The sequence below is a fragment of the Macaca mulatta genome, chromosome 8 (genome assembly GCF_049350105.2).
Source record: "Macaca mulatta isolate MMU2019108-1 chromosome 8, T2T-MMU8v2.0, whole genome shotgun sequence".
NCBI classification, from domain to species: domain Eukaryota; kingdom Metazoa; phylum Chordata; class Mammalia; order Primates; family Cercopithecidae; genus Macaca; species Macaca mulatta.
In genome coordinates, this window is record NC_133413.1 from 133534009 (window position 1) to 133552337 (window position 18329).

Below are 18329 nucleotides of genomic sequence, written 5' to 3' on the forward strand. Positions count from 1 at the left end.
CAGGACATCCTTGATTCCTCCATCAATGAAGTGTGGCGATACGTGTGAAGTATTGTCTACCAGGGAAATTTATTAGAGACCTGGTGCCCAGGACTTTTACTAGAGGCTGGTTCTGTAGATACCCTGTTTTAACAGGTTTCAAATTTCAGAGTTCCAGAAGGAAGGCGGGCATTCAGCATAAGCCACATTGTACAAACAGTTTAAACACAATGAGCCACTCTTTATTGGTTCTGGGGGTAGTGAGAACTCTCCTGAAATTCAACTTCTAGACACCAGCCAAAGGCCGACCTTGCAAGTAAGTCTTCTAAGGGTAGCAGGCTCAGACCGGCTTGTGTTCACTTTTTTCTGCATATACCCATTTCTACATGAAGAAATAGAGCATTACCAGTAGCTTTGGAGCCCCCTGTGTGCTTATCCCCCATCACAATTTTCTCCCTACCCCATATATATAACCATTGTCCTCGCTTTTGTGTTAATTATGCCCTTGATTTTCTTTATAGTTTTATAACCTCTTCATGTAACTTTAAACAAAAGATTATTTCTTTAAAGAAAAAAACTGAATAGCAGACACAAGCCTAGCCTAGTTGTGTAAAGATTGGGCAATATTGCTCCTATTTAATGAATGCTTTATTGCAAAGATAAGCTGAATGGTATCTCTGAGATATTCTGGCTTCAGAGTTTGCAGGACCTTTTCTGGGAAAGCTGGTGGGAATGGTCATGAGTAACTTCGGGCATTAAAAGGCTCATCATGTCAGGGTATCTGGCAGCATTGTAGTGTGGATCAAATCTGGATATCCTGCAGAAATATGTTGAGGAATGGAGCTGCTTCTGAGGAAACCATTGCCAGCTCTAAGAAGTAGGTCAAAGTAGAACACTTCGATGGGGTGAAGTGCAGGTCCTCAGCTAATCTTTGCATTAGCACCTGGAAAGGAAAGAAGGAACTTTATCAGCTCATGGTCAAGAACAGATCAAATTGAGGCCAAACTATCCAGGGCACATTTTCCTTTGTTTAAAAAGAGGCTTCAGTGGCAGCAGGTATCTTGATGACGAAGGCAGTCTTCCTGGATCATACTGCTCTCATTTGCTCTAGTTGCCTTCTATACCTTTAACATGGCCCTCAAGTATCTTCATTCACCATCATCTTGGGTTTTCCCTTCACCCTTCTCTTACATTGGACTACCTGTTTCTTGTGGTAAAAAGAGCACTAAACACAATCAGAAAGTCTGGCTTCGAGTCTTGAGCCAAGATTTAGCAGATTTGTGACCATAAGCAATTTACCAAACTTCTCTGATGTTCCCATTTCTCAAGTAAAGGAAGACATTTCATCTGTTTTATAGAGTTGTTAGATCCAGTTGAGATAATATATGAAAACAGCTTTATAATCCTAAATTCTATACAATATTTTTCATTAAGATAAAAATTGACTTAAAAGTCTTAGATATAAGGGACTATCAGCAGGAGCTGATGTCTTTTGGGATAAAATAATGTACTCCCGCATGTTTTTCTGCCAGACCTTTCTTTGATGCTTCAATGTTAGGAATTGCTTAGAATTTTAAGGAAAGAGAGATGGGGAGGAGCTGTCAGAATGGATTGCTCTTGATGCAGGGGTCAGCAGATGACAGCCCATGGGCCTAATTCAGCTATTCAAGCTAAGAATGCTTTGTGCATTTTTAAGTAGTTATATATAAATATATGATCTTGATTTTTCTTCTTGGCCCACAAAACCTAAGGTATTTACTAACTGGCCTTTATTAGTCCATTTTCACACTGCTATAAAGAATACTACCTGAGACTGGGCAGTTTATAAAGAAAGGAGGATTCATTGACTCACAGTTCCACATGGCTGTGGAGGCCTCTGGAAACTGACAACCATGGCAGAAACTGAAGGGGAAGCGGACACCTTCTTCACAAGGCAGCAGGAGGAGAGAGAGGAATATGTGGAGGAGGGACTGTCAAACACTTACAGAACCATCAGATCTTGTGAGAACTCACTATCACGAGAACAGCATGGGGGAACTACCCCCACGATCCAGTCACCTCCCTCCAGATCCCTCCTTCAACGCGTGGGGATTGTGGGGATTATAATTTAAGATGAGATTTTGGATTTGGGTGGGGACACAGAGCCAAACCACATCATGGCCCTTTACAGAAAAAGTTTGTTGAGCTCGTTTAGGGAAGGTACTATATCATGAACTTTATTGGCTATGTGTATGCATGCTCAAGAGAGGGAGAGAGGGGAGTGGGGAAAAGACCTCTAACACACAAATATGTCTTACTATGTGTTGTTTTCTAAAGTTGGAAAGTACTGTGGACTAGATTACCATTTGTCACCTTTTCAGTTTTAATGATCATGTCATTTATTAATACTATCTTTTTCTTTATAGAACGAGTTACCAGATGGATTGAACAAAAAGCGTTTACAAATCTTATTAAAAGGCTATGGTGAATATCCAACAAAATACAGGTACCATTTAAATTCTGTATGTTACATCAATTTTACTCAAAAACAATTTGGGGGGTTAAAATATATTTTTATTTCAGAATGTTCATTTGGCGTTCTCTGCTGCAACTGCCTGAAAATCATACTGCATTTAGTAGCCTCATAGATAAGGGGACTCATGTGACATTTCTCAACCTTCAGAAGAAATACCCCATCAAAAGTAGGAAACTGCTCAGAGTATTACAGAGGTATGTTCTGTATATTGCAGCAACGTGTATGAGACCTGTAACTAATAATTGCAATGTTTTAAAATCTCCTGTTTATAAGATATTGTTTTGTCGGTTTCATTATCCTTATGTGATATGTTGGTTTAGTTTTTAAAATGTACATACACATATATTACATGTGAATATTAGTTTGCATCGTGTTCTAGAAAATAAGACTCTTTCAGATTAATCTAAAAGAACATCCCAGCACTTTGGGAGGCCAAGGCAGGCAGATCAGCTGAGCTCAGGAGTTGGAGACCAGCCTGGCCATCATGGCGAAATCTATCTCTACTAAAAATACAAAAATTAGCTGGGTGTGGTGGTGGGCACCTGTAATCCCAGCTACTCAGGAGGCTAAGGCAGGGGGAATCGCTCGAACCCGGGAGGCAGAGGTTGCACTGAGCTGAGATTGCGCCATTGCACTCTAGCCTGGGCGACAGGGCAAGACTCCATCTCAAAAAAAAAAAAAGAACAAAGAGGCATAGTGGAAAGGGCTTTGAATTCGAAGGCAAAAGACCTAGTTCTGAATTCTTATTCTACCACTTAATTATTGTGATGTGGGACGTGTTATTTTACTTCTTAGCCTTAATTTTTTTATCTAAAAGTGGGAGTAATAACACCAACATCATAAGACTATCGGGAAAATGAGATGAGAATCTCTTTGAGAATGCATATGCTAGAGTCCATTCCTAGGAAGCATCCAGTAAATGTTAATAATAACAGTAGCTCATCCTTTAACATGCTTTTCATGTGTTAGGCACATTTAACTTATTTTGTAGGTAAAGAAACTCAGGCATAGAGAGACTAGGAAATATGATCAAGTCACAGCAGTGAGAGAGCTAAGATTGAGCCCAGGTTCCAGAGTCGAAGACTTTTTTCAAAAATAATTTTTATTATGAAAAATTTCAAGCATGAATAAAAAATAATGTAACAAATATCCCCATGCCCATCATCCAGCTTCAACAATTGCCAACTCATAGCCAATCACGTTGGGCGAATATTCCCACTCACTCTACGCCCCACATCCCAACATACACACACTCCCCATGCTAAATATATACATATGTATCCCTAAAGAATAAGGACTCTTTTTCTTTAACATAAGTACACTACCATACTCACACACAAAAAAAGAATTAATAATTCTTCATTATGTTCAGATATTCAATCAGCATTCCTCTGATTGTCTTAAAACATTTTCTTATGTAAACTTGTTCAAATCAGGGTTCAAACAACATGGACACATTACATTTGGTTGATATGCCACTGAGATTAATCTATAGACTCTGATGCCTCTTTTTTTCCTTACAGTTTATTTGTTGGAAAAAACTAGGTCATTTAACCCATATGGCCCTCTGTGTTCTGGATTTTGCTGATTTTATTTCATGGTGTTGTTTAACATGTTTCTCTTTCTCCTGAATTTACTATAAACTGACAGAGCTAGGGGCTTGATCTGAGTGAAGGTTTTTATTTCCCCCCTTTGGTATTTGTTTCTTTGGCTTGCAAGAAAACTTCCTAGGTGGTTTTATGTACTTCTGTTAGGCGGATTATAATTCCTATCTGGCTGTCTCTCTTTTGGTGATGTTTTTATCCATTGATGGTTATTGCCTAGATCCATTATTTCACCAGAGATTATCTAAACAGTGATAATATAATTCTACTACTTCTCATTTTATAAACCGGGAAATTTCTCCAAAGAAAAAGTTCTTAGGATCAACTATTTGGTTACTGGAAGATACAACCCATGTAGGAAAGGCACGTTAAATGCTTGGTATCTTTTTTTTTTTTAACAGTTTTCAGAATAGTGGACTGATTACCCTGGAGCTCCCCAGAATGATCAGTGTATTGATTATGAACTCAGATGGAACATAGAGGCCTTTTCAGTGCATAGAACCAGGAGTTCATACTAATATTTTCAATTCAGATTTAAGATTACAAATTTGCATAACTTCTTTGATTTTATATTTGTATCTTTTTTCTTATGCTAAAAATCTTGATTTCTAACAGCATTGACATAATTCCTTATTTTCTTTAACGCACATGCACACACACACAGTCACACGATGGTTTTTAAACTTCGTATATGTATGCTATATAATAAAAACTATGTAACTGTAAATAATAACAATGTGAATATTATGATTATTGAAAGCAGTCGAAAATATCTTTTATAGTTCTTTTTGTCCTTAGGTTATATCCCACTAGGCATATATAATCAAATTATTGTTTTCATTTTTGTTTTTGTTTTTTGAGACAGGGCCTCACTCTGTCACCCAGGCTGAAGTGCAATGGCTTCACTGAGCCATGATAGCACCACTACACTCCAACCTGGGCAACAGAGTGAGAACCTGTCTCAAAAATTAAATAAATAAAATTACCGGTAATAAGACGTCAGTATGATGCACATCACTTTTGTGAAATTCTTGCCAAAAATATGTAACCTCATTCTAATCATAAGTATCAGACAAACCCAAATTGAGGAACAATCTAGAAAATAACTGATATTCCTCAAAAATGGCATTGTCATGAAAAATAAGGAAAGACTAAGGAACTCTCACATTGGAAGAAACTACAGAGACAAAACAAATGTAATGTTGAATCTGGGGTTGGTGAAATGAAAGAAATAACAGAAAAATGGTATCAGTGGAAAAAATGGTAAAATCTGAGTAAAGTCCATAATTTAGTGAATAGCATCGTGCCAGTGTTAATTTCTTAGTACTGATAATTGTACTATGTGCAAGATGTTAACATTAGGGGAATTTAGGTCAAAGGTATACAAGACCTCTACTATTTTTGCAGGGTTTTTTTTTTGTAAATCTAAAACGATTTCAAAACGAAAAATTTAAAAAAGGAAATTAACAGTAAAGGTATTAGAAGTACATGTGAGAGAATTATAATCCCAGAGTAATAAAGACCTTTCTAAGTATGACATATCTAGAAGAGGTTAATAAGAATAAAAATCTCTGCATGTAAAAATAATTCCCAAAACAAAGACTCGTGTAAAACTGAAAAAAACATATGCAAAACATGGCAAATGAAAGGCTGGTTTCTTTAATGTGTAAAGCACCTATATAAATAAACATGTAAAGGACCAGCCAGTAAAAAAAATGGATAAACAATTTCACGTACAGTTCACAGTGGTAAAATGGTTCTTTTTATTTATTTTTGTTTTTTGTGTGTGTTTCTTTTAGAGACAGGATCTTGCTCTGTCACCCAGGTTGGAGTGCAGTGATGTGACTATAGTTCACGCAGCCACAAAATCCTGGACTCAGGCAATCCTCTTGCCTCAGTCTCCTGAGTAGTAGGCATGTGCCACTAAACCTGGCTAATTTTTAAACATTTTTTGTAGAGATGAGGTCTTGCTCTGTTGTCCAGGCTGGTCTCAAACTCCTAGGCTTAAGCAGTCCTCTTGCCTCAACCCCCCAAAATGTTGGGATTACGTGCATGAGTCACTGTGCCCAGCCTAGAAGTGGTTCTTAAACATGAAAAGATGCTTAATCTTTCTCATAGAAAGAGTAATGCCAATTGCAACTACATTGAAGTACCATTTCTCACCTAGATTAAAGGTTTTTTTAAAAACGGTTGATAATATGCTGGCAAGAGTATGAAAAACAGGCATCCCTTTAGGCGAGTCATAGGAACGTAAGTAGACACTTTCTGTGGGGGCTGATTTGGCGCTGACTTTCGAAATCACAAAGGCACGCATTCTTGACTCAGCAGTTCCACTTGAGGAATTTCCAAGTCTGTATTCTCATGTGAAGAATGATACACACTTTATGGTACATACAGTGGCATTAAGCACAGCATTGCTTATAAAAGACTGAAAGCAAATGCCCTACAATAGAGATCATGTTAAAGAAATGAAGGTGGCTGGGCACAGTGGCCCACGCCTCTAATCCCAGCACTTTGGGAAGCTGAGGCGGGAAGATCGCTTGAGCCCAGGAGTTTGAGACCAGCCTGGGTAATATAGTGAGACGCTGTCTCTACCCACAAAAAAGATTAGCCAGGCATAGTGGCATACATACACCTGTAGGCCCACCTACTCAGGAGACTGAGGCAGGAGGACCACTTGGCCTAGGAGTTTAAGGCTGCAGTGAGCCATGATTATGCCACTGCATTCCAGCCTGGGTGACAGAGCGAAGCCCTGTGTCAGGAACACAAAAGAAAAAGAAGAAATGAAGATGTATCGGTACAAAGCTATCGTATCCATCTGTAAAATGTCGTAAGGAAGTTCTGTATATACTGATATAAACTATTTCCAAGATACCATTAATCGAAAAATGCAAAGTACAGAACAATTTTTATAGTATACTACCATTTATGGTTTTTTAAGAAAGGATTTATGTTTGTAACAGTGATTACTTCTGGAGAGGTGAACTAGATGATAGGGGTGCAAGGAAGAATTTTCACCAAATATACTTTTTGTGTCAAATTTTTATCATGTGAATATGTTATTTATTCAAATAAATTTTAATACTAAGTTATTTTATTCACAGAACCTTATCTGCATTAGCTCACTGGTCTGTCATTTTTAGTGACACACCGTATCTTCCACTCTTGGCATTTCCATTCGTAAAATTATTCCAGAACAACCAACTCATCTGTTTTGAAGTTATTGCTACTCTCATAAGTAAGTAAATACTTATTAAAGTATGAAATCAAGAATGGATTCTTATACATTTTCCTGATGTCTTTGCACCTTTGCAACATTTAACAATTCTAGATGTCTCTACTTTTAAGTCACGAAAGTGTGAAACACTAAGGTATCAAACATAAAATAGACAAGTGAAGCATTTATATGTAAACCTTTTTATTTAGAAGAAAATTTGGATAGTTAAGTTTTAAAAGATATACAGACTGGATTTAGATAGTAAGAATGAAGCAGATCCTTCACTTACTGAAAGACAGTTACTCTTCATAGAACTGTTGTAATTGTAAAGCATTGCTACTCAGGAGGCTGAGGCAGGAGAATGACTTGGACCCGGGAGGCAGAGGCTGCAGTGAGCTGAGATTGCTCTACTGCACTCCAGCCTGGGCAAGACAGAGTGAGATCCCATCTCAAATAATAATAATAATAATAATTATAATAATTTATTGTCTGCATAATCTGCGTAATACAGTATTTCATCTTATAGATATATCATTTATGTATTCCGCAACTGCAAGAATTTTATTTTTTCTAATTTTTCCATACTTTTAAGGCAGTTTCTTGTTGTTATACTACTTTTACTTCATGTTATATATATTTCCCTTATTTTTATAAATTTCATAAACAGTTTTATTGGCTATTATTACATAATGTGCATGTACTAGTTTAATCTTCTTGGATATTTAGATTGTTTCTAATTTTAACCTCTTTTTTTTTTTGCGACGGGAGTCTCACTCTGTCACCTAGGCTGGAGTGCAGTAGTGCTATCTCGGCTCACTGCAACTTCCACCTCCTGGGTTCATGTAATTCTCCTGCCTCAGCCTCCTGAGTAGCTGGGATTACAGGCACCTGCCACACACACCCAGCTAATGTTTGTATTTTTTTAGTAGAGACAGAGTTTCACCACATTGGCCAAGCTGGTGTCAAACTCCTGACCCCAAGTGATCCGCCCACCTCGGCCTCCCAAAGTGCTGGGATCACAGACGTGAGCTGCCCCCCGCACCCGGCATTTTATCTATTAAAAATAGCACTGTTATAACTATCTTCGCATACAAACATAATCGTTTCCTTTGGGTAGATTCCCAGAATTGGTGTTATCAGGTCATAAAATGTGAATAATTGATTCCCCAAAAGGGTTGTCATATGGTTTGGATGTGTGTCCTCTCCAAATGTCATCTTGAAGTGTGATCCCTGATGTTGGAGGTGGGGCCTAGTGGGAGGTATTGGATCATGAGGGTGAATCATTCATAAATGGCTTAGCACCATTCTCTTGGTTGTAAGCGAGTTCTCGCTCAGTTAGTTCACACGAGATCCAGTTGTTTAAAAGAGTGTGGTACGACCTGCCCTGTGCTCTCCACTGGCACAGGTGTGAGTCTGATGGATTCTGGGTGACTCTGCCTCACTGAGGAAAAAGAACGAAACATTAGCAAGGCAATTCCAAGAAGCTGAGAGGCAGAATGTCATCACCTGCGATCTTTGTGCAGATTTGCCAGGAGAAGCACAAGAAGCACCCAGATACTCCAGTCACCTCAGAGTTTTCTAAGAAGGGCTTCAGAAAAATGGAAGACCATGTCTGCTAAAGAGAAGGGAAAAGTTGAAGACATGCCAAAGGCAGACAAGTTTCATCATGAAAGAAATCAAAACCTACATCCCTCCTAAAGGGGAAACAAAGAAGTTAAAGGATCCCAATGCATCTCACAAGAGGCCTCCTTTGGCCTTTTTCTTGTTCTGTTCTTAATATTGCCTTGAAATCAAAGGAGAACATCCAGCCTATCCATTGGTGATGCTGCAAAGAAACCGGGAGAGACGTGGAGCTACACCACTGCAGGTGACAAGCAGCCTTTTGACAAGAGGGCTGCAAAGCCGAAGGAAAAATGCAAAAAGGATATTGGTGCATACCAAGCTAAAGGAAAGCCTAATGCAGCAAAAATGGGAACCGTCAAGGCTGAAAAAAGCAAGAAAAAGGAGGATGAGGAAGATGAAGAAGATGATGAATAAATTGGTTCTAGCACATGTTTTTCTTCTTATCTATAAAGCATTTAACACTCCTGTACACACTCACTTCTTTTAAAGAAAAAAATTGAAATGTCAGGCTGTGTAACTTTTGTTTAAACTGTACAGTGTCTTTTTTTATATAGTTAACACCCTGTTGAATGTCTTTAGATAGCCTTGTCCTGGTGATATTTTCAATAAGATTAACTTTGCTTGGTACACTATAGGGATTATAAATTGGCATAGAAATTTAAAAGCAAGTTTTTGTTAATCCACAGCACAAATTAGTTATTTTGTATGGGGATAGTAGTTTTTCATCGTTAATTTTCTCTAATGTAGCTTATACAAAATAAATGTTTTGTTAACTGAGTACCACTCTAAAATTGCAACAACAACAAAAAAAAGTTGCAACTGTTTTGTTGACATCCTGAATGCTTCTAAGTTTAAACACAATTTTAAAAAATTTACTGACCGGGTGTGGTGGCTCACACCTGTAATCCCAGCACTTTGGGAGGCTGAGGCAGGCAGATCACGAGGCCAGGAGATTGAGACCATTCTGGCGGCCACTGTGAAACCGCATCTCTACTAAAAATACAAAAGAATTAGCTGGGCGTGGTGGCGGGCACCTGTAGTCCCAGCTACTCCGGAGGCTGAGGCAGGAGAATGGCATGAACCCAGGGGGGCGGAGCTTGCAGTGAGCAGAGATCTGACCACTTCACTCCAGCCTGGGCAACAGAGCAAGACTCTGTCTCAAAAAGAAAAAAATAAAAATAAAAAAATTTACTGAACTTCAGCTAAATACTAGCACTGCTGGGATATGCCATTGTTTGGGCTTTTAGGTTTTTAGCCTAGTTGGGACTTAGAAGACATTTTGAAGGAAAAGTCAAATCTATGTATAATTTGGAATGTATTTGTAAAAGTCTTTTTTAGACACTAGAGTCTCTTTTATGACAAGACATAAAGTCTTTTGATTTAGCAAAGAATCTCCACACAATTATCGTTTCTCTGTATTTTGCTATCTGTCAGTTCTCTCTCTAGGTCCTCTACCCATGCATTTGTGGTGCATCAAAGCAGAATAAAAATACTTAAGAGCAGGCAGATGGTTACTGTATGCAGTAGGATATCCTTTTGCTAATGAAAAACAGTGCTCTGTTAATGAAGACTGTAAGGATCAGGGCTTTGGGTGCGTGTGTGGTGTTTTAAATTCTCAGAACTGCCAGTGTCTGAGACATAACAGGTACTCAGTTGCTGAACCATATTTTCCTCTTAAAATTAAGAGCTGGGCTGGCTGCAGTGGCTCACACCTGTAATCCGGGCACTTGGGAAGGCCAAGGCAGGCAGATCACCTGAGGTCAGGGGTTCGAGACCAAACTGGCCAATATAGTGAAACCCTGTCTCTACTAAAAATACAAAAAAAAAAAATGAGCTGGGCATGGTGGTAGGTGCCTGTAATCCCAGCTACTTGGGAGGCTGAGACAGGAGAATCGCTTGAACCCAGGAGTTGGAGGTTGCAGTGAGCCGAGATCACACCACTGCACTCCAGCCTGGGCCACAGAGTGAGACTCCGTCTCAAAAAAAAAAAAAAAAAAAAAAATTTAGAGAGCTACAGAGAATTTGAAATACTTTTTAAAGCTCAGTCTTTGCAAGGTTTTATTTATGACTTCATTATTAACCCAAATTTAAATGATCAATAGTAAGTGAAATAATGGAACTCCAGAATTGGAAAGTTCTTATAAACCACTGTAATCTAGTATTCTGTTGATAAAGCCTTCTTTTGCTATTTTGGGATAGGAGATCTTATTATCAAAGGATGAATCTACAACTCAATATTTAAAATTTAAAAAATTTAAAAATTAAGTAAAGGAGAGATTAAACATAGTCTTACTGAACAAAGCAAACCGATGGTCTTATATATGGTTTTGAGAACAATATGTGGGTCGTTCTACTGATTACAGAGCGCAAGTGAGTCAATGTCAGCCTTAGAATTAGTTGAATTTATTCTACTTTGGACTAGCTGACTTTGAGACGGAGTCTTGCACTGTTGCCCAGGCTGGAGTGCAGCGGCGCGATCTCGGCTCACTGCAAGCTCCGCCTCCCGGGTTCACGCCATTCTCCTGCCTCAGTCTCCCGAGTAGCTGGGACTACAGGCACGAGCCACCATGCCTGGATAATTTTTTGTACTTTTTAGTGGAGACGGGGTTTCCCCGTGTTAGCCAGGATGGTGTCGATCTCCTGACCTCGTGATCCGCCTCCCTCGGCTTCCCAAAGTGCTGGGATTACAGGTGTGAGCCACCGCACCCAGCCAGATTGGTTGGTTTTCAAGTCAAGTTTACTGAAACAAATTGTCAATGATCAATTAGATATAAAACCAGTCCTGGTGACTATTTACTGGTTATTCCTTGTTACCATGGTTATAGAACAATCAGTCTTTTCCTCGAAATGAGGACATTTTTATTGTCATTATAACGTTTAAGGGATTAAGGGATACAGTATATACAATTTTGGTTACATATGGTTGTAATTTTGGTTACTTATGAATTTTAGTAAATTTGAGGAGTTTGGCATGCTAACGTTGATTACATTTAATGAAGGGTTAATAGGGGCCCTTTTTAAAAAGATCATTTTGTTAATTAGGTGATGAACAAAGCAGGAGTCAGAAGCCAGAATGCCATCAGGAGTATTTTGGGAAGTTGTGTCTGTTTGTTTTAATTAACACTTTTTCATTGACTACTGTAAGGAAATTTGCAAAATTTCTACAAACATACTATGTTAGCATGATAGAATTTTAAAATCGATGTCATATAATATAAAGAGTTATATTTTTTATTATTCATGGACATATTGGAAACATAAAGATTGGATACATTTAAGAATTGCAAGGGTTTTTGATAACATAGAAAGATATTTAAAGATACATTTCTTTTTTTTCCTTCATAGTCAATTGGTGTCAACACTGGTTTGAATATTTTCCTAATCCTCCTATCAATATTCTTAGTATGATAGAAAATGTTTTGGCATTTCATGACAAGGAACTGCTGCGACACTTCATAGATCATGATATAACTTCCCAGGTAAGAAGCATAAGGTTTTTAGAATAACATGCCTTATTTTGTAAGCTAACGTTAGTTCTGATATAAACAGTATTTTCTTGAAGGAGTATAATAAAAAGCATACTACATGTTGTGTTTTTAACAGTATTCCATTCTTTTTCTTCATTAAACTGCCTTCCTGAAAGTCTGTAAAGAAGGGTCCAAATTAAGGTAGTTATTTTCATAATTATGTATTTAATACGATTTTCATAGCTTAAATCGAATGTAAGGTAATATTACCAATGACTCTGTTTTTACTTTTCCCTAGAAAAATGATAAATTTTTCCTTATCTGTTTTAGCTATATGCATGGCCTCTTCTTGAAACTGTGTTCTCGGAAGTGCTGACGAGAGAGGAGTGGCTGAAACTGTTTGATAATATCTTTTCCAACCATCCTTCCTTCCTTCTGATGACTGTTGTAGCCTACAACATATGTTCTAGAGTGCCTCTGCTCAACTGTAATCTTAAAGATGATTTTGAGGTAACGATCCTTGTTCTTAACAGAAGGTTCTCAAATATCAGTTATTTCTCTCTCTCTCTCTTTTTTTTTTTTTTTTTTTTGAGAACAGAGTCTTGCTCTGTTGCCCAGGCTGGAGTGCAATGGCGCGATCTCAGCTCACTGCAACCTCTGCCTGCCGAGTTCAAGCGATTCTCCTGCCTCAGCCTCCGAGTAGCTGGGATTACAGGTGCGCAGCACCACGCCCAGCTAATTTTTGTATTTTTAGTAGAGATGGGGTTTCACCATGTTGGTCAGGCTGGTCTCAAACTCCTGACCTCGTGATCCACCCACCTCTGCCTCCCAAAGTGCTGGGATTACAGGCGTGAGCTACTGTGCCAGGCCATATCAGTTATTTCAATTGAAAGATCCTTTTATTTGTTGAGTCCCTGTTATGTGTCAGACACTGGTGCTAGGTGGTAGGAATATAAAGGATAACAAGTTAGACCACATCCCTACCCGTGTACAGTTTATAGACAATAAAACAGGCAATTATAGTAGGCTAGTAGTCTTATAATCATAGCTTAAGAAAAGAATCATGGTAATATCGGGGTTTTTGCTTTTTGCTTTTTTTTTTTTTTTTTTTTTTTTTGAGACAGAGTCTCCCTCTGTCTACCAGGTCGACCAGGCTGGAATGCAATGGCGCCATCCCGGCTCACTGCAACCTCCGCCTCCCAGGTTCAAGTGATTCTCCTGCCTCAACCTCCCAAGTAGCTGGGATTACAGGCGCCTGCCACCACACCCAGCTAAGTTTTTTGTATTTTTGATAGAGACGGGGTTTCACCAGGTTACCCAGGCTGGTCTCGAACTCCTGACCTCAGGTGATCCACCCGCCTCGGCCTCCCAAAGTTCTGGGATTAGAGGCGTGAGCCACCACACCCGGCTGCTTTTTGCTTTTATAAAGGATGTTTAACAGTTAGAGTGTTGTTATTCTGTGCATAATCTTATCATGACCTATCTGGTCTTAGTCTGAATGCTTATTACACATGCAAAAGGTAACTATGAGAATTTTGAGAATTGGCAGGAAAGTGTCTGAAAGAAAGCATTAAGATCATTATAAAAAGTAGATGCTCTTTTGGTAGACAAGATGAATTAGTTGGGTTCTTGTATGTGTGTGTGTTACTTATTTAGTGGTTACTGTCCAATTAAACTTTATTTTTACTTCATGATCCCATGATACGTTAATTTGGATCTTCCAGCAAAACAAGATAATGTGGAAACATTTCAGATATTTTTAAAGAATCAAGCTAATTTATTTTCAAAGGCTAATTTATAATTTATTTTGGATTTTGAAGAAAAAAAAATCCAAGCAGAATTTGTTCCATAGTTGAAGCATTCTTTTTCTACTGTATTAAAAGCCTTCATTTTTTAATTTTATGTCAGAATTTCTTATGATTGTGAAACTCTGTTACATTTTTTAAATAAATTGTCTTCATTGTAAAACTTGAGTAAAGAAAAGCTTTAATGAATTTACAAAAAAATGTATATTCTTAAATATAGATTCACTTTTTTAAAAAATTCTTGCTTTAATTCTACCTACCTCATAATTGATTTGTCTGGTAAATCTCGATTTAAACACCAAGTTTTCTTACAGTTTTTTTTTCACCATCGAAATAACCTGGATATAAATGTTGTGATTAGACAAGTTTATCATCTCATGGAGACCACGCCTACTGACATTCATCCAGACAGCATGCTTAATGTTTTTGTTGCACTGACAAAAGGGCAGTATCCAGTATTTAATCAATATCCAAAGTTTATTGTGGACTATCAGACACAAGAACGAGAAAGAATAAGGAATGATGAATTGGATTACTTAAGAGAGAGGTAATTATGGAATAGTTTTTCTTTTTCTGATACCACAAAATGTGTTTTAAACATAATAAGAAAGTTTTAATGAAAAAATACATTTGGCCGGGCGTGGTGGCTCACACCTATAGTCCCAGCACTTTGGGAGGCCAAGGCAGGCGGATCACAAGGTCAGGAGTTCGAGACCAGCCTGGCCAACATAGTGAAACCCCGTCTCTACTAAAAATACAAAATATTGCTGGGTGTAGTGGCGCACACCTGAAGTCCCAGCTACTCAGGAGGCTGAGGCAGGAGAATCGCTTGAAGCCAGGAGGAAGAGGTTGCAGTGAGCGGAGATCACGCCATTGCACTCCAGCCTGGGCAACAGAGTGAGACTTCATCTCAATAAAAAAAAGAAAAATACATTCACATTATGAGTATTTGTGTAAAATCAGGGTTTGAAGGCTAGAAATATTAAAGATAGTTAATTCTTACATATGGAAATAAAATGGATTATACATTAATCGGTATACATTTTGTGTTTTGATGATTCTTGGATTTAAAACTTAACTTTCTTCTTTGTGTTTTCATAATAATATTACCTACTTAAGGCAGACAGTTGAAGATATGCAAGCTGAAGTTGACCAGCAAAGAGTTGAAGATGAAGCTTGGTGCCAGAAACAGGAGCTGCTTCGTAAAGCTGAAGAAACAAGAAGAGAAATGCTCTTACAAGAGGAGGAGAAAATCATACAACAAAGACAGAGGTATGTGTTATCCCTTTAAAAAAAAAATCTGGACATAAAAATTGGTTGAATAATTTTTATGCTCTTTCATTTTTTCATTTTAGGAACAACATTATATATAGGATTACCCAGCTGTGGCATTTCTATTAAGCAACTATTAAGTTAATAAAAAGAATCTTTATATACCACTTTTCAAAAAATTGCTATGTAGTAAAATATAATTCTAAAGCTATACTGAATATAATCTAGATTTGCACGGATTAATGTTCCTGGAAGGACATTATTTAGAAACATTATTCTATAGTGGGCAGAAATGCTTTGTCATAGAGTGCTGGGTACATCACCTGTAGTGGAGTATAATTTTTTTAATTGTGTTTTAAGCATACCTGTGTGACCTGACAATTGTAACATAAAATGATGATGTCATTACTCATTTAACACTTTGGAAGACAGAGGAATGAGTATTAAATGCATATTCAAAAGTATGTTAGCTGGGTGTGGTGCCACATACCTATAGTCCCAGCTACTAGGTAGGACCGCTTGAGCCCAGGAGGTCAAGGCCAGCCTGGGCAACATAGTGAGACCCTGTCTCTTAAAAAAGAAACAGAAAAAACTTAAAAATAAATACGTAAAAGTATGTTAATAAGGTAAAATGTGTAAATTAAGTAAAGTTATGGGATAAACATTGAGACTAAGCCCAATTGTTGGGAAACTCACTTCTGTGTTTATTGATTCATATTCTTAGACGGAACTTTATGTAACAGATTTAGAGTGCGGGTTAAAAGGAATTACTGAACTGAGCCGGTAGCTTTCTGCTAAAATTCTCAAAGTATAAGTATACATCATCTTTGGTAACGGTAGAGCAGTTCTGGCATTCTTTCAGATAAAGGATAGCAATTGTATTGAAATGATGGGCATGGTAGACCTGTTATGAAAAAACTAAGTCATATTAGGAATTGCTTTATTTGTTCCACTTGATGTATTTTGTATTTAAGGCTAGCTGCTGTGAAAAGAGAGCTGCAAGTAAAGGAAATGCACTTACAAGATGCTGCAAGAAGGCGTTTTCTGAAGCTTCAGCAAGATCAACAGGAAATGGAGCTAAGAAGACTGGATGATGAAATTGGGAGAAAGGTTTATTATTCTTACCTTAGTTCTCATACGTCATCTCCATTTACTCTCACTTAAATGTAATGAACGCCTTCAAATTAAATAATATTCTAAAAAAAAGAGTCCACCATGAATACTAAATAGCCCCTTTAATTTTATTTTCCCCTCGGCTTTTCTCATTCTCTTTTGTATTTCATGAATGGCTAAATATTTAAGAAATGCCAGGAAAATTAGTCAAGTGTCCTTAGTGACTGTTTCTCTAAAAATAGAAATATCAGTATCAGTTAGCCATTAAGTTAAATTTTTGGTTTTTTTGAGACGGAGTCTCACTCTGTTGCTCAGGCTGTAGTGTAGTGGTGTGATCTCAGCTCAGTGCAACCTCCACCTCCCGGGTTCAAGCGATTCTCCTGCCTCAGCCTCCCAAGTAGCTGGGATTACAGGCGCACACCACCACACCCAGCTGATTTTTGTATTTTTCATGAGATGGCATTTCACCATTTTGGCTAGGCTGATCTCGAACTCATGACCTCAGGTGATCTGCCCACGTCGGCCTCCCAAAGTGCTGGGGTCACAGGCGTGAGCCACCACGCCTGGCAGTTAATTTTTAATAGGGGACATATTCTTTTTTCATGTAAAAATTATCTGTGGCCAGTATAAAAATAATTTCCAGTACAAAATATATAGAATTAAAAATGGACTTTCTCCATCAGTCCTCATATCATCCCCAGAGAAACACTTTTAAAAAATGGTTAATTGGCCGGGTGCGGTGGCTCATGCCCGTAATCGTAGCACTTTGGGAGGCCGAGGCGGGCAGTTCACCTGAGGTCAGGAGTCCGGGACCAGCCTGGCCAACATGGTAAAATCCAATCTCTACTAAAAATACAAAAATTAGCTGGGCTTGGTGGCAGGTGCTTGTAATCCCAGCTACTCAAGAGGTTGAGAACAGAGAATTGCTTGCCCCCGGAGGCACATGCTGCAGTGAGCCGAGATCCGAGATCACGCCACTGCACTCCAGCCTGAGTGACAGAGCGAGACTCAGTCTCAGAAAAAAAAAAAAAAGGTTAATTATATAGCCTTTCAGGTATGTTCTATAGATAGAGGAGTAATTATAGTCATGCTTTCCTATATTTATACAAAAATGGGATTATTCTCATTATACATTGTTTTTGTGACCTGCTTTTTAAAATTACATATGTTGAATATCTTTTCGTATGTTATGTGTATCTATTTCTTTTTTGTGGTTGTATAATATTCCATTGAATGAATAGTTTATTTAATGCTTTGTTGTTGGACATTTAGGTTATTTGCAGTGTTTTGCAAATAACCATGCTACATCATAAAAGTCTTTTTACTTGCACACATACTTTTGTTGAGTAACTTCTAAATTATGCCAAATTGTTCTCTAAAAATGAAATGGCTTAAGCTATTTTAAGACCGTAAGAGTACCCATCCCCTAGTATAGTCAATTGTACTGCATCAGTCTTAATATTTGCCAAGCAGATAGATGACAAATAGTCTATTCTAATTTGCCTTTTTTTATTGTTAGTGAGGTTAAGTATCTTTTCTGTTACTTATCTTCCATTTGTAGAATTACACATTACATATTTGTATCATTTGTCCATCTTTCTGTGAAGTTAGACTTAACTTTCTGTCAGGTTAGCTTACTTATTTCTAAAAGGCAAGTCAATTGTCCCAACACCGTTTGCTGACTATTAGCCAAGTCATTTGCCAACTGATGGTTTTTACATATTAAATTCTGTT

The 18329-nt window shown here is 37.9% G+C and overlaps 1 protein-coding gene across 32 annotated transcripts in view; it reads left to right on the plus strand.

Moving 5' to 3' along the window:
- The window catches only part of TBC1D31 (TBC1 domain family member 31), a 72137-nt gene that overhangs the window by 36115 nt on the left and 17693 nt on the right, over window positions 1-18329 (plus strand). For 29 of the 32 annotated variants that reach the window (XM_077943987.1, XM_077944003.1, XM_077943997.1 and 26 more), the window contains 8 exons: window positions 2385-2464; window positions 2542-2688; window positions 7203-7336; window positions 12284-12417; window positions 12736-12915; window positions 14525-14757; window positions 15330-15482; window positions 16457-16592. In XM_077943987.1, coding sequence (XP_077800113.1) covers window positions 2385-2464; window positions 2542-2688; window positions 7203-7336; window positions 12284-12417; window positions 12736-12915; window positions 14525-14757; window positions 15330-15482; window positions 16457-16592 — 1197 coding nt within the window. The remainder of the gene's footprint in view (window positions 1-2384; window positions 2465-2541; window positions 2689-7202; window positions 7337-12283; window positions 12418-12735; window positions 12916-14524; window positions 14758-15329; window positions 15483-16456; window positions 16593-18329) is intronic. The other 3 variants (XM_077944004.1, XM_028852892.2, XM_028852894.2) reach the window with 1 other exon arrangement.